The sequence below is a fragment of the Arachis hypogaea genome, chromosome 10 (assembly GCF_003086295.3).
Source record: "Arachis hypogaea cultivar Tifrunner chromosome 10, arahy.Tifrunner.gnm2.J5K5, whole genome shotgun sequence".
NCBI classification, from domain to species: Eukaryota; Viridiplantae; Streptophyta; class Magnoliopsida; order Fabales; family Fabaceae; genus Arachis; species Arachis hypogaea.
In genome coordinates, this window is record NC_092045.1 from 105,091,689 (window position 1) to 105,108,564 (window position 16,876).

At 38.9% G+C, this 16,876-nt stretch overlaps 2 protein-coding genes across 2 annotated transcripts; both read right to left on the reverse strand.

The window, feature by feature from the left end:
* Nucleotides 1-12,574: 12,574 nt before the first annotated feature.
* LOC112717880 (uncharacterized) lies at nt 12,575-13,393 on the reverse strand. The gene has a single exon (XM_025769806.1). The coding sequence runs from the start codon at nt 13,391-13,393 to the stop codon at nt 12,575-12,577; it is 819 nt and encodes a 272-aa protein (XP_025625591.1).
* A 21-nt stretch (nt 13,394-13,414) lies between these two features.
* LOC112717881 (uncharacterized) lies at nt 13,415-14,465 on the reverse strand. Its single transcript, XM_025769807.1, has 2 exons — nt 14,387-14,465; nt 13,415-14,304 (listed from the first exon to the last, which is right to left on the reverse strand). The coding sequence occupies exons 1-2, from the start codon at nt 14,463-14,465 to the stop codon at nt 13,415-13,417; spliced, it is 969 nt and encodes a 322-aa protein (XP_025625592.1).
* Nucleotides 14,466-16,876: the final 2,411 nt, after the last annotated feature.

The window sequence follows — 16,876 nt, forward strand, 5'->3', positions numbered from 1 at the left end:
TCGCCTTTAAATCATGGTACATCTTAGTACTTCCCGGGTGAATGGAGAATCTGCTTTTGTGTGCCTCCTTTAAAATATCTTGCCTCAAAGTGCCAACATCCGGCACAATGATCCTACCCTTGAATCTCCATAACCCATCTTTTTCTTCCGACACTCTCCATTGTTTTCTTTGCTCAATAGCCGGTAACACCTTCCATAACGCTTCATCATTTTGATGAGCCTTTAGGAGTTTGGACTTAAAATCACTTGAGATCTCTAATCGGCTCAAACACAAAGTTCCGGATACTTCTCGAGCACCAATTTTCAGACTCTCAAATCCTTTAAGCAACTTCTCCTCTTGAAGCATCATCCAAGCCGCATATAATGACTTCCGACTCAACGCATCTGCCACTATGTTCGCCTTTCCCGGATGGTAATGCAACTCAAAGTCGTAGTCCTTCAACAATTCCATCCACCTTCTCTGCCTCATATTAAGCTCTTTCTGATCAAAGAGATACTTCAAGCTCTTATGATCAGAGAAAACTTGGAACTTAACCTCATAGAGGTAATGCCTCCACACCTTCAAGGCAAACACAACCGCAGCGAGTTCCAAATCGTGCGTAGGGTAATTCACTTCATGCGGTCTCAACTGTCGTGAGGCATACGCCACCACGTTATGATGTTGCATCAGCACGCACCCTAGACCCTTCAATGAGGCATCACAATACACCTCAAATGGCTCATTCGGCTCAGGTAACACTAACACAGGTGCAGTGGTCAACTTTTTCTTCAATGTCTGAAAGCTCTCCTCGCACTCAAGAGTCCAAACAAACGGAGTGTCTTTGCGGGTTAACTTTGTCATTGGCAAAGCTATCTGTGAAAAGCCCTTAATAAACCTTCGGTAATAGCCAGCTAAACCCAGAAATCTCCTTATCTCTGTTACGGTGGTTGGTTGCTTCCAATCCATCACAGCCTCCACCTTAGTTGGATCTACGGCTATTCCCTTCTTACTCACCACATGGCCCAAAAACTTCACCTTACTCTTCTAAAACTCACACTTAGACAATTTTGCATAGAGTTTCTTCTCCTTTAGAATCTGCAACACGGTCCTCAAGTGTTCCGCATGCTCTTCTTCAGTCTTGGAATAAATTAGTATGTCATCAATGAAGACAACAACGAATTTATCCAGAAACGGACGGAAAACTCTATTCATGTAATCCATGAATACCGCAGGAGCGTTCGTCAACCCAAAAGACATTACAGTGTACTCGTAATGACCATAACGAGTCCTGAAAGTGGTCTTAGGGATATCCTCACCCCTCACCCTTATCTGGTGATAACCGGATCGCAAATCGATCTTGGAGAAAACTCCAGCTCCTTGTAACTGATCCATGAGATCATCAATTCTCGGCAATGGGTACTTATTCTTTATTGTAACCTTGTTCAGCTGCCTGTAATCCACACAGAGCCGCATACTCCCATCCTTCTTCTTCACCAGTAACACTGGAGCACCCCACGGAGAGACACTTGGTCGTATAAAATCCCAACAAATCCTCTAACTGAGACTTTAGCTCGTTCATCTCTAACGGTGACATCCTATAAGGAGCACTTGAGATTGGTCCCGCCCCGGGCACCAATTCAATAGCAAACTCAACCTCTCGGTTAGGTGGAAACTCATCAATATCATCGGGAAACACTTCCGGAAACACACACACAACCGGAATCTGTTCCAACCTTTGATCATCACCCGAAACGCCCGCGGTTAACAACATGATACCCTGACATTCGGTTCCGGAACAGTTCACCATCATCGAATTCAAGTAATAATTATTCACCACGACCGGCCCTTCAGTATCTTCCGGCATAAAGTACACCGACTTTGTAGAACAATCAAGCAGGACATGGTTCTTAGATAACCAGTCCAATCCCAAGATAAGATCAAGACCGATCATCGGCAAGCAGACTAAATTATGAATAAAATCACGCTGCTTGAACCTAAAGGAAACTTCCGGGCATCCTGGCCTAGTTACCGTGGCTTCATGGGTAGCATTATACACTCTTAGATCATAACCTAAGGTTACGATCTTCAATCCTAGCTCATGGGCTTTCTCAAATGCAATGAATGAATGCGATGCTCCCGAATCAAATAAAGCATTTAAAGTTTGACAAGCCATTTCACAGTTACCTCGAATAAGTGTCTCGGATCCCTTGGCACCTATAGCTGAGGTGGTGAACACCCGACCAGTCTGTTGTGCTTTCCCAGCACCTTGTTTCTGCTTCTCAGGACAATTTGCGGCTTTATGCCCCGCCTTTCCACAATTGTAGCACAAACCCCATCCGGCCTTGCATGGTACTCCCGGATGGTGACTTCCACACCTAGTACAAGCTTGATCATTCTGAGGTTGCTTCCCATACCTTTTTCCTTGGGAGTTGTTGTTGTTGGGCCTCTTGAAAGAGCTTCCCCTCTTGAAAGACGGACCTCTAGGTGCAACGCTCTTCCCTCGGTTCTGTAGGAATGATCCTTTGTGACTCCCTTTCTCAACAGTTGCCCTTTTCACACATTCTTCAGCAACCCTACACTTGTTCACTAATTCGGAGAAAGTCCTAATCTCCATTGGTCCCACTGAACTGAAAATATCGCTCCGGAGTCCTCCTTCATACTTAACACACTTCCATTCCTCATATTCCACCGAAGTCCCTTGGCACATACGAGAGAACCTGAACAGCTCCTCAAACTTGTCAGTATACTCTGATATAGACATAGTACCCTGCTTCAGCTGTAACAATTCAAGTTCCTCAGCCGTCCTAGCAGAAGTCGGAAAGTACTTCTTATAGAACTCCTCTTGGAAGACATTCCAGGTGATATAGTCATCACCCTGCTGCAGAAGACGTCGGATACCTTACCACCAATGCGACGCTTCACCTGTGAGCATATAGGTAGCAAACTCGACACGCTGTCCTTCAGGTACCACTTGTGCTTGCAGTGCTCGCTCTATAGCCTGAAACCATGTATCAGCCTCAGTCGGACTAGTAGTTCCCTTGAACTTAGGCGGATTAACCTTCAAAAAGTTTGCTAGTGTCATCGGGCCCTGAACTCCACCTCCATCATTACCATGGTTGTTCATCTGTTGACCAAGAGCCTCAGCAGTAGCTTGCATAGCAGCAGCCATGTTCTCCAACGCGGTCATAAAGTTCACCGGGTCATTAGGGTTATTCTCCGGCGCACGAGCATTCGTACGACCTCTCTCACTACCTCTACTGCATCCACGAGGCACCATCTGGTTCCTATACATACCAAACAATCGATATTAAGTTGATCAGTCTCAATATCGGAAGTCTAGTACTTCAAAGTCCCAAATGCATGCTCATGAACATTTATGCCAATTATATCAAGCAGATATACTAATAGCACATAACACACAGAGAGAGAATGCACAGAAGCATAGTCAGTCCATTCCTCAGGCTCTACAGGAACGAACTGCTCTGATACCATAATGTAACACCCTACCATACAGAGTCTTATGCTTAAGTCATAATTCAGAGATGGCAAGGTATTACGACCTCTAAAATAAAAATTAGTACGTATAGTAGTATGAATGATTGATTATAACTAAGAGCCTTTGTAGAAAAAGGGGTAAACAAAAATCGCAACTCTAAAGCGCAACACTCCGATCGATAACGTAACGAACAAGGTTAAACCAACGCGAGATTATATATATACAAAGGAGTGTCAAAAACAGGAATATCAAGACTCAAAATCCGGCTGCGAAGATAACCAGTTCGAGCATAGCAATATATACATATGATAAAGATAAGGAAAACCCCAAAGAAAACCCAAAGGGACACAAATACATAAAACTTATTCTCCAAAATCTCCCATAAGAGGAGTCATCACAGTTTGTATTATTTAATGGAGATAAATGTATCTAAGCAAAACATACAAACAAAAACTTAGTCCCGAGAACAAAGGATCTTTGCAAATCTAGAAGTCTCCTGCATGCCTCAGCGGGAAACCTCACGTCCTGCATCTGAAAACCACAAAATCCGCATGGGTGAGAACCAGAGGTCCCCAACATGGTAACAGCTTCCACATATATAATACATAATAATAGAGGAAAGCCGAAGGCAATCCTAGAACTTCCTCCAGATAATATCAAAGCTTATAAACAAGCTAAACCATAAAGGGCATCTGACTAAGGATACTTCAGTCTAACTAATACTTCCCTTTCCAATTCCTTCAAACCTCCCAACCACCAGCAGAAGTATAATGTAGCAAACACGGTTATATCAAGCAAGAAATATACAATTAGGAACAAGTAAGGCATTTAGACAATTAGCAAGTAATATGCAGTCAAATAGGCAATCTCAAACAATTCATATAGTATGCATATGATGAATGCCTGTTCCTAGTGGCTGATGATATCATCTGTCGGTTATAGAGCCAACCCGACAAGTCCTGGCAGTTAACCATTGAACTGTCCCTCTGTCGTGTCTCCCCAACTTGAGTCGTGCTCATTATAACTTGATCATAATCATGATCCATATCCATCACCCTCACTGGTGAATATTTATCCATCACCATCACTGGTGAATATTTATCCATCACCATCACTGGTGAATATTTTTGGGGGTGAGCTCGTCCGGGAATTTCACAGTGCCCGGCCACCCTAACGACATAGGGTCAACAGAGCTTCAAGTCTCGACCTGGAGCACGTGGTGGCTAGCCACTGCTTTCTCCCAGGGAAACTCTCATCTCCAATAATGGAAGTGCAACTTTCACAATTCATTCAACAGCATATATATGCGTTTATACATAGCCATAATCATGGCCCCGCTGTAATACGGCAATAATCCAGCCATCCGACTCACGGTTAAATCCATAACCAACCATTTCATTAACAATTACAGCCTTTCGGCCTATGGCATAACAAGCACTTCCACCACCATCCTCTGCCTCTCACATAATCATCCTTGATCCTCATTGATCATCCATTTTTCCCTTGCTTTACTCGCAAGTTGCCACATTCACTAGCCCTTCTTCTCATAGCTAGACATATCATAATGATTTAAGACATAAGTGGTGAGATCGGAGGCTTAGAAGTATGAGATTTGGCTTTTAAAACTCAAAAATCAACTTTGGGATGAAAACAAGGCCACGTGTACGCGCACTCCACGCGCACGCGTGGATGGCCTCGACAACTCATCGACGCGTAAGCGTCATGCACGCTAACGCGTGGATTGAAAACTAGCCAAACGACGCGCACGCATCAACCACGCGTACGCGTGGGTACTCTCGTGCCCCAGGCACAAAACTGGCACAGTTCTGGCATAACTCTCTGAAAAATTGCTGGGCATTGGGTGCAGCACATCGGCGCGCCCGCGCACTTCACGCGCACGCATGGATGGCACTTTCGAGAAGAACGGCGCGTACGCGCCAAGTGCGCCTACGCGCGGGGGGTCATTCTGCTAAAAATTTTTCTAAGTTAAAAGCTGCATAATTCATAGTTTCAGCCCCCAATCTTCTGACGGACATAACCTTCTCATTTTAAATCGTTTTTCACCCGTTCTTCGAACAGTAGGGACATCCCGGATCTAATTTCATTTCTAAACAGATTTGGTACAAAACAGAGATCCGTAGTCCAAGTTATGTCCCGTCAAAGTATGCCCAAAAACTATGTTTTTCATACAAAACCATAACATGCCATTTTCAAAACAAGCCATATTCAACTCTTTTCAAAATCAATCAAAACATGTCATTTTCACCCCTTTTCTTTGAAATCAATCAAAATATATCAATTTTCAACATCAAGCCTCCTCAACTCAACATTGACACTTTACCACAATTTATCAAAATTACTATCTCATCATTTTAACCCACTTTACCCAAGTGGTTCACACTCAAATATATTGACATATCATATACTCTTCCTCATGCCAATTCTCAACAACATCAATTCCACTAAATCATCATTGTACACAATCAATATCATACTCACCATCAACATGGTTCAACCCTCAATTCAACCGTAACCAATCATCAAGCATATATCACAACATACATATTTCTCATACATCATACCATCAAGGCATCATTAATCATCATCACATATATGGCTACATCATATATATCAACAATTCAACAACATCAACAATTCAATGCCTATCTTAGGGCCTCTAGCCTAAGTATTTCCTACCACATTACATATTAGATACGGGAAACCGAAACCATACCTTAGCCGATTTCCCAAGCTCAACCGGAGCACTTCCAAACCACTTATCCACAAGCTCTCAAGGCCTCAATACCTCCAAGAACAGATTTTTCACCACCAAATCCCTTTTTCAAGCTTTTCAAAATCACCAATCAAGCTCCAATATTCACATATACACAACCTAAGCCAAAATCATCATACCCATACACAACATCTCAATACCCAAACATCATAGAATCAACAAATTACACTAGGGTTGAGAATCTTACCACACCCAAGGTCCAAGAAGACAAGATTAACCTTCTCCTTCAAGAGAGTTGGGTCCTATAATATCAAAGAGCCCAAAATCTCAACATTTTTGCTCATAAAACTCGAAAACAAGGCTGGAATTTCGAAGAGCAAAACGTAGCTTACCTCAAGATTAATTGTATGGGTTTTGTAGAGCTCTTCGCGGTGAACGCGTGGCCGCAAACGGAGCGGCAATCGGAGCTCTAGATCAAAAGTTATGGTGGTTTGAAGATCAAGTGAGAGAAAGAACTTGAGAGAGTGTTCTTCCCTCCATGGCCTCCATTTTCAGCATGTGAGTGTGTTTAGTGAGGAGAGAGAATGCTGAAAACTAGGGTTTTGGTCTAGTTATGTTGGGCCAAGGGCCCACTTTGGGTCCGGTTTGGCCCGTTCGGTCCAATCTTAGCCCGAATTCTATAAAATTGGTACCAAAATTCTCGTCTCAATCTCCTCTATCATATTTAGCCATAAAAATCACATTTTGGGCTATCTAGAATAAATTCTCATTTATAAGCTAATTAACCGTTAATTAACCGGGTTTTACATCAGATGGAGCTATGTGAGGGCTGGAGGTGGTGGTGGGTGAAGGTTGGCAAGGATCTTGACTGGAAACTGGAGAGGGAACATTTGAGCTGGAGGGTATAGTAGGACATGTGTTTTGTTGATGCTGGCTAGCAGAGCTGCCTCGGGGTGGGGATGCGTTGTTGGACCAGGCTGGAATAGGTGGGGGTTAAGGTGCTGTAGGAGGTTTGGGTATGACTTGTAGTGGTGGGAGCATAAGATAGAATGATTGTTCTTGAGGCTACTGCATTGCTTTGCTAAATTCTGAGTGAGGGTCCTTGAAAGGGAAGTTGATTTCATCAAATACTACATTTCTTGTAATCACTATCTTGTCTGAGCTTGTGAGACATTTATAGCCTTTGTGTCTAGTGCTGTATCCAAAAAACACACAAGGTGAGGACCTGAACTGGAGCTTGTTCTTGTTACAAGGCCTGAGATGTGGAAAGCACGTGCAGCCATACACTTTTAGGCTGTCATATTGTGGTTTCTTGTTAAGCAATCTCTCACTGGGTGACACACCATTCAGCACTGATGTGGGCAAGATATTTATGATTTGTGCAGCTGTTGTAAAGGCATCCCCCCAAAACTTGATAGGCACTGATGATGCAGCAAGCAATGTTAGTCCCATTTTCACCACATGTCTATGCTTTCTCTCAGCCGTGTCATTTTGTTGATGAACATGTGGACAGGAAAATCGATGAATGATACCTTGTTCTTATAGTAACTTTAAGAGGCTGGTGTATTTTGCTGCATTGTCACTTTGAAACACTTTCAATTTATCATTTAATTGCAGTTCAGCCATGTGTTGGAAATGTAAAAATATGGATTTTAACTGAGCTCTACTTCTAATAAGATAAATCCAGGTAAATTTAGAGTAAGTATCAATAAAATTGACAAAGTAGTTATTGCCATTTGAATCAGAAAGTGGGGAAGGACCCCAAATATCAGAGTACACGAGTTCTAAAGACTTATTGTAAACAGATTCAGAATCAGGAAAAGGTAAGACATGAGACATTCCAATGCAACAGGAGTTACAAGGAGACTTATTTCGTGAAAAAGAAAGATTACAAGACTTTAGGACTTTGGAAACAACAGTAGCTGAGGCATGTCCAAGTCTGGCATGCCAGAGCATGTACTTGTTAGTGTTTGTAGTGTGCTGGTGAGTGCAGAGGGTGAGTTTTCAGGACCAAAATTGAGAAGCCTGTACATGCCTCTTGCAGGATTACTTCTTTAGTATCCTGAGATTTGACATAACAACCGTGAGAGTGAAATTCAAAGAATACATTATTATCACAACAAAATTGATAGACACTGAGTATATTCTTTGTAATATCTGGTACTAATAACAGTTTTTGCATTATTAGTTTCTTTGAGCTCAAGTTAGTTTTAAAAAGTGCTTTTTCAACACAGTGAATGGCCAAACCTGTACCGTTCCCAACTACAACTTGATCTGGCCCCTCATAGCTTTGCTTCTCTGCCACATTCTCTGGATCTACAGTTATATGGTGAGTAGTCCCAGAGTCTGGATACCAGACTACATCTTGAATTGTTGTAGAGTTTGCTAGGACACTGCTCATGTTTGCTTCTGGTTGCTCATTCTTCTGTTGCCTGATGTCATACCTTTCTTTGTGTTGAGGCTGAGAATAGTTGATTTGTGCATCATCATCTTCATACCTATACCAGCAGGTTCTTGCAGTGTGGCCAAGCTTGTTACACAATTGACATTGGGGCCTGGCCTGTTCTTGCATCCTTTCTTGACCTTGTGGTGATCTTTCCTGACTTTTGTATCTATCTGAGTAATTTTGATTTCTGGACCTGTCTGAGTAAAATTGCTATGACTGCCTTCCTACCCTAAAGCTTTGGAATCTGCCTCTACCTCTGAAATTGCTTCTTGAGCCACCTCTTTGAATGAAATTTGCCTGATAGCTTTCTTGAGGATACTGACTTGAGTAACTTGATTGAGCCACATTCACTTGTACCAGGTGATCTAATTCAGGCCTTCTGAACCTCTCTAGCATGCTTTTATGTGCCAAAAGAATTGCTTTTAGCTCTCCAACTATGATTCCTTGAGATCTTGTGAGAATTAAGGTGAGGACTGGTGCGTACTCTTCAGTGAGGCCGTGAAGAATTGCATTTACATGCTCACTTTCACTTACCTTTTCTCCTACTGAGATTAATGCATCAATTGTGCTCTTGATTGTTAGCACATAGTCACTCACTGAGGCACCAATTTTTGTGCTGCTTAGCTTGTTTCTCAACTGAATTACTTTTGCTTTGACCTGCGATGCAAAGTGACTCTCCAACCTATTCCAAGTTTGATAGGTGAAGACACAGCCAACCGTTCGAGTTGTATACGGTTTTGACATTGAAGCCAGCAACCACGATTTCAGCAATGCATTTTGCTTCTTCCATCTTTGAAATTCTGGATTGGCTTCTCTGGTTTCGAGAAACTTCAGTGGAAGGTTTGCTCCTGTGATGTGATCGAGTAAATCATTTCCTTTTATTGTGCCTTCTACCTGATATTTCCATCGGAAAAAGTTGTCATTGTCAAGCTTCATGTATATCGAATTTGCTGTGAAACTAGGTACACTCGCTATTTGAGCTAAGTGTGAATCAATGGTGGGATTCTGTGGCGTAGCCATAGTTTTTGAAGGAGCCAAGCTTTGATACCATGAAAGGTATCAAAAGCTTGTGATTCAAGGAAGGAACTGGTGCTGTAAGTATGAGTGAGATCAGAGAGAAGAAGAACAAGGAAAGACTGTGATTCTTGTGTATTGCTTCAATATGATACAAGGTTTGATTTATATACAGGGAAGTGCAGGGGAGTGTGGTCAATTAGTTGCTAACAGAATTTACAGCTCGTCATAACAAAAATAACAAAAGGAGAGAGGAAAACGTGCTGCATAACAAACTTCACCAATCTTGCTGATTGAAGTTCTAAGTGAAGCTCTTGAACTTTCACGTGTCTTCATCACCATTCCTTCTGTCAGCGCCCACGAAATGGGCGTTTCATGGCCAGCTTCCACGAATTGATCATGACAATGGTGGTACACGCGAAATGAAAGCAGAAAAATATTGGCACCTAATTTTCATTTTATAACAATAAAGATAAAGATGTATCTATACATTAATTCCAACGATAATATAAAATTAAACAATATAATATAAAACATTACAATAATGATTAATTAAGGTTAATAATTAATTTAATTGATTAAGTTATTTGAGCAGTAATTTTAACCAATTGATTAAGGTTAATAATAAACATAAGATTATTAAGAGTACTTAAAAAGAGTGTTAAAAATAAGAGTATTAAGAGTAAATAAAAAGAGTACTAAAATATGTTATTTTATATATTATTTTTAATTTTATAAATAAATATTAATTTTTACTAAAAAAATATTTAAAAAATTGGTAATTTTTATATGTTATTTTTAATTTCATAAATAAATATTAATTTTTATTATAATAATAAAAAATTATAATATACTAAAATAAAATACTATAAAAAATACTAAAAAATATTAAAAAATAAATATACTTAAAAAAATAATATTATAATTAAATATTATATTTTTTAATAATTAATTAATTATTTATGTATAAGTGATTTTAACTAATATTATTCAAACAATATTTATTTTATCAAAATCAATTTTAATAAAATTGCCAAAATTGTCTTGCTATTTTATCTTCGTTCTTACGATGTTATAATTTATTTATCTTGTATAATATAATTTTTTTATTGTTAAAATAAATAAATAAAATGCATCCCTTTTTGCTGATGCTATTACTGAGACATTGCAAGACCTGTCTCATTTATTGAGTTTAGAAAACATATTAGTATTTAACAATATTTCATTTAAATTAGATTTTTACTTAAATGAGAATAGTAATTATTGAAAGTAAATTAGTATGTGTTAAATTTAAAATACTAACAATGAAGTAGCCTTCATCAAATGATATTATATGCCTTTTTTTAACAAATGAAAAATGTGTTTCCTTTATTAGATCCAATTTTACATGTCTTAAACTTTATATATATATATATCAAAGTTTTGTAGTTTATATATATGGAAATTATTTTTTGTATGGAAACATTGTTGGTGTATTGGTTCGATATGGGTGAGACAGATGTTTTGCGTGAGGGTGGTGTCAGGGACAATACGTCAGGGGCGTGATGGCCATGCAACGTCAGTGACGTAGCGGAATCCCTGCAACACACAGGGAGCGTGATGAACTGGCGACACTGACAACATGGGGGGCGAGAAGCGGTGTAATCCGTGAAGCTTGCTGGGTACCGAGGAATGGCAGAATCACGCGGGGACGTGTTGCAAGCTTGCCTGCATACAGGGAACACCCCCTTCCCCGGTATCCAGTGGCCAGCCCCTATAAATTCAGCTTCCTCCTCCATTGAAGATCAGAGAGTGTGGCATCAGGTTTTGAAGGAAGAAAGGGAAAAAAAAAGGCGGTGTGTTCGAGTGAGTGAGTGTTAAATTAGAAAGTGGATAGCTTGAGTAATAGTAGTAGTAGTGAAGGTGTAATTAGTTGGGGAAAAATTGTAAAAATTTAAAAAAATGGTACGTAATTATGCAGTGCCTGAAGAACATATTATCAACTATTTGGAGCATCCAATTTATGTAAGTTGATAAATTTTAATTTTTTATATACTGAAGTTTTTTAAATATTGTTGTTATTAGTATTTTATAAATATATAGAAAAAGGCCCTTTTTTTTATATACTGTGTTAGAATAAAATTTGAATCTGTAAAATATAATTATATTTTTTTTGTATATAATTTTTTTTAGTATTATCATAATTTTTTTTAATTTTTGAATATATAAATTTTGTTGTGATTATTAACGAAAGTAATGCATAAATAATAAATATTTGAATTTTTTAAGACTAAATAATTTTCGGTATTTATAAAAAAATTAATAAAAATAAATAGATAAATAAATATGTATGAAGTCGGCTCTGTGAACTATCATTGAAAAAAGAAATACTCTTACAAATACGTATTTTAACAAATAAATAAATAAAATTAAAAATATTATTTATTTATGTAAAAAAAAAAAAAAGAATTATATATTTATTTATTTTTAAAAAAAAATGTTTGACAGTAAACAAAGAAAATTAGTAGTTCAGTGAATAGTTTAATTTAATTTATTTATTAATATTTATTTATTTATTTATTTTAATTCAATAATTTTTTTACAGTAGGTAAAAAAATAAATAAATGTTAATATATAATTTTTTTCATTACTTTTCTAATAATTTGAATATTAATAATTATTAATAACAAATTTTTTTATGTAGCCTAACAGGAATTTGTTGGTGCGTAAACTGGATCTGCCACAGACGTGTAATCCGATGGTGGAAAACTACCTACGCACCACGGGATTCTACCACGTCTCTAAAATTGGGATAATACGTGAATTTTACCCGTTATTAGCTGCTCTGGTCGAAAGGTGGAGGCCAGAGACTCACACATTTGTGATGCCGGTGGGTGAGATTACAGTGACGTTGGAAGATGTCGCTTATATATTTGGCCTACCCATTGACGGAGAGGCTGTGAGTGGATGGACAGATTTGGGGCGACCTTTCGACGTTCGTCTCAAGGCGGGATTAGCGACCAATGTCGGTCCCTCATATGCGGGCCATGTATCGGGATCACCTAACGGTGTGAACTCAAATCTATATACCTTACGAATCTCTGTCATCTTGTACACATCGTGCACATACAGCTGCCAATCAAGACGCTGGTTAGCACAGCAAGCAATAACATGGCGACAAGGTAGTCGTTCCACCTGAAAGTGCCCGCAGTCACACGTCCGTCGCGCAAGGTCAACAACTGACACCTTCCCGCTAGCCATGTCTCGCACCTCAAACACCTCATTTCGTCTGTCAAACTGGTGCACTACTATATTCCCAGCTTGTTGCATATTTGTCTCTATCCGTTTTTGTGCAAATACGGAGTATGTAAACCCAGCACGCTTGCGTTCGTGAGCCTCGGCACTCTTCCGTGTAAAAAGTTCATTTAATCGATAATATGTTGCTCGGACCAGCGCCAGCACTGGTAGATTACGGGCACCCTTCAACACTGAGTTAATGCACTCGACAAGGTTGGTCGTCATATGGCCCCATCGATGTCCCTCGTCGAATGCCAACACCCAATGTCTGAGTCCAATGTCATCGCACCACCTGGCATATGCCTCGCCTCGCTCTTCCAGCCTCTTATAGTTGATGTTGTACTCCTCCACCGTTCTTGAATACCCAATGTTGACAACAAGCTTCTGCAAGTGAGGGACTTTGAATGCTCTTAGGAAGTTGCTGCCGATGTGCCTTATACAAAACATCCATCATGCTCTTGGAGGTTGCTACTCACCTCCGGAACGATTTACTGCTGTCCGAATTGACTTATGCCGATCTGAAATCATACCCACACCGTCTTTTCTGACAATATGCATTCGCAGATTTCTGAGAAAGAAGTGCCACGCATCAGCTGTCTCCCCTTCCACTAGCGCAAAAGCTATAGGCACAATGTTCTGGTTCCCATCTTGTGCAACAGCGACCAGGAGTGTTCTTTTGTATTTTCCGTATAGGTGTGTGCCGTCCACCTGAACTAGAGGCTTGCAATGCCTAAATGCCCTAACGCATGGATTGAAGCTCCAAAATACGCGATGAAATATTTTTACACATTGCGCCTCCTCATTCCCGTTGTACAGTGGGCGTGTTTCTATTTGCCCAACTGACCCACGTATCTTCTGAACCATGACCGAGAGCCACCATGGCAAGGCTTGGTAAGAATCCTCCCAACCACCAAAAACTTTCGCTATGGACTTCTGCTTTGCCAACCAAGCCTTTCGGTAACTGATGGTATAGTTGAACCTTGACTGGACTTCCGCTATTATAGATTTCACCTTGATTGACGGGTCAGTCTCGACTAACGGCATTATACTATCAGCAACGGTATCCGAGTCCAACTTGGAGTTATCCTGTGAAATCGTTCCCATTGTGCACGTGTGCCTTCCATTGTATCTGCGTATCTCCCAACAATCTTTTTTCCGTATCAAGCTGGCTCGGATAAGCCAGTCGCACCCACGCCCATACATCTTGCATTTTGCATAGAAGGTCTGTGGCTCAGACTCATACACATCGTAGTCAACTCCTCTAACGATAGTGTATCTTCTAATTGCAGCCACCACCGACTTTCTGGAACTATATTCCATTCCAATCCGGAACTTTCCGTCCTCAGGATCAGCAACGCCTACATAAAGTGGAAAATCATCGTTCATTAATCATTCCAAAAGTATCAATTAACAAAAACGTATTATTCATGCATGACGTACCTATGTTTGCATATTTCGGAAATTCCGGTGCATGCATGGCGTCGAGATCCAACTCACGCATGAATGGTGGCACGTTCATCGGTGACTGCTCGAGGGATGAACCACTATATTCTCTGTTGCTGTCTCAACTTCCACATCACCATCCTCGTCTTCATCGCCGGCTTCATAAGTGGCTTCAAAATCCTCTTCGCTGTCACTATCTATTCCCTCGTACACTGCAGCTCTATCATCCTCTATATCTAAAACATTTTGAATCCCTTCTGTCTCTACGCTTTCAAACTCAACATATAGCTCAATCTGTGACTGTCGCATCTGAGTCTGCCGATAAATTTGAAACATATTCTGCATACTCCCTTCGTCAGTGATTGGCATGGTATCAAATTGTATTAGACCACCAAAAACTATAACTGGATTTCGGTACAAAATTCTGCTCACTGTCATTAACATACCGTTCTCCATACTTTGACAGAGACCGTTCTGAAGCTCCATTAACGTCATGGTGCATGGAACCACAAACGAAAACGGATTCTGGCAGACAAACCTCACTCCCTCATGAGTATTGCGTATTATTTCACCGTTGAGATACACCACCAAGTTTGCGGTACCCTCCATTGCACTACCAATACTCACAAAACACTCAAAGAACACTCACACACTCTTACTTAGAATGAAAATAAAGTCCAGCTCTGCCTATATATAGATGGAGCATTCACCACGCCCCCCACGTGCTGCCTGCCGCAGCCAATCAAGTGTTGCCACGTGTCATCACACCCCCCCCCCGTGCTGAGTCAGCACGCCCACCACGTGCTAGTTCTACGTCAACAGGCCCCCTCGTGCTGAGTCAACACGCCCCCGGCGTGATTCCAGCTCCGACCAATGACATTGCGCCACGTCAGCACGCCCTCTCCGTGCTGAGTCAACACACCCCCGGCGTGATTCCAGCTCCAACCAACGATGTTGCGCCACGTTTCTTCACGCCCCCCAGCGTGTAGCAGGCAACACGCCCCCCACGTGTTGACCTTGCATTACAGATGTCCACAAAACAGTAATACACATGGTTCTCCCATTTCTAGCCAAATCACCACCAGCTTTTCCATATCCACATTATTGAGCCTTATATATAATTTATATATATAATTAAATTTTGTCATACAATAAAAACTAGGTGCCAATATCCCTCAAATTTTATTTTGTGTGTACTATCGTTGTCATGTCTAATTTGTGAACGCTGGTCTTGAAATGCCCATTTTGTAGGCGCTATCTAAGAAATGGATGCCTAATCTATTTCGTGGGCACTAAAATTGAATTAGAGTATATATCCACTTCGTGGATGATAAACCTGAGATAGAGGTGCACATTTTAAAAATTATTTACAGTCATGCGTATTTAAAGAAATAATTTTTTTCTTTATTTATTTCAATAAAAAACCCCATCAAGCTAACATTATTTTTTCCAAAATATATATGTTGAGTAAGACATATATATATATATATATATATTAAAAATTATAATTTTCAAATAAATATCTTTTTTTATTTTTATTTTGTTATTTATTTTATTTTTAATTTTATTAATTTAAAAGTTGACATTTAATTTGTGTGTTAATATTTTTAGATATTTATGAGTTATATAATATATTGTGATTTAAGTTTAATGCGAATCATAAAATAATTTGTGATGTAACTAAACTTTTATATGTATTTATATTATGCTATGTTTTTGTCGATTAATATTAATTATGTAATTTTATATTTTATATTAATCTAGCTAATTAAAAAAAAAAACCTAATTTTTACTGTGTTTAAGGGTGTGTTTGAAAAATCCGTTGGAAGGGAAGAAGCACGTTTAAATTTTTTGAAAGTTTCAACTTTTGGTTTGGCAAATTTTTTTCTTATGAACGCAGAAGTGATTCTGCTGCCAAAACCAGCGTTTACAAGAAGCAACTATTTTTAGCTTCTGCGTTTTCTTAACGGGCTTTAACCATAGATACTAACCTTTTATTTACTTTTTACCAACTTTATCCTTTGTATATGTTATTGTATTATTTATAAAATTCTTATTATTTCTATTTATATGAGCTCTAATTTTCTATTATTTATTATTTTTATTTTTTTAACTATTTGTTTGACATTATACACTTTTATAATCGTGAATTTTATGTATTATGTTTGTTATTATCTTTTTATAATATGATTTATTAATTCTATTAGGTAAAGTAAATTAAATAAAAAAATTAACTGTAAATAATAATAATAGTAAAAAATTATAACATACTAAAAAAAGAGTACTAAAAATACTAAAAATATATTATATAAAAAGATCATTAAGAACTCTTAGATTTGTTTCAATCACTTAATTTTTTTTTATTATTTTTAGTACTATCTTTTATAATTGTAATTCTCCTATACTATATTTTAGTGTAATTTTTTATAATATAGAGTATGATTCCATTAAAAAAGATAAATTAAATAAAAAATTAATCATATATAA

What these genes read in the sequence shown, in the direction of transcription:
- LOC112717880 (XM_025769806.1), bottom strand. Translation starts at nt 13,393, where the DNA reads ATGTTTTGTATAAGGCACATCGGCAGCAACTTCCTAAGAGCATTCAAA.
- LOC112717881 (XM_025769807.1), bottom strand. Translation starts at nt 14,465, where the DNA reads ATGAACGTGCCACCATTCATGCGTGAGTTGGATCTCGACGCCATGCAT. An exon ending in TCCGAAATATGCAAACATAG is followed by an intron (nt 14,305 to 14,386) that starts GTACGTCATGCA and finishes CACTTTATGTAG; the next exon opens with GCGTTGCTGATCCTGAGGAC.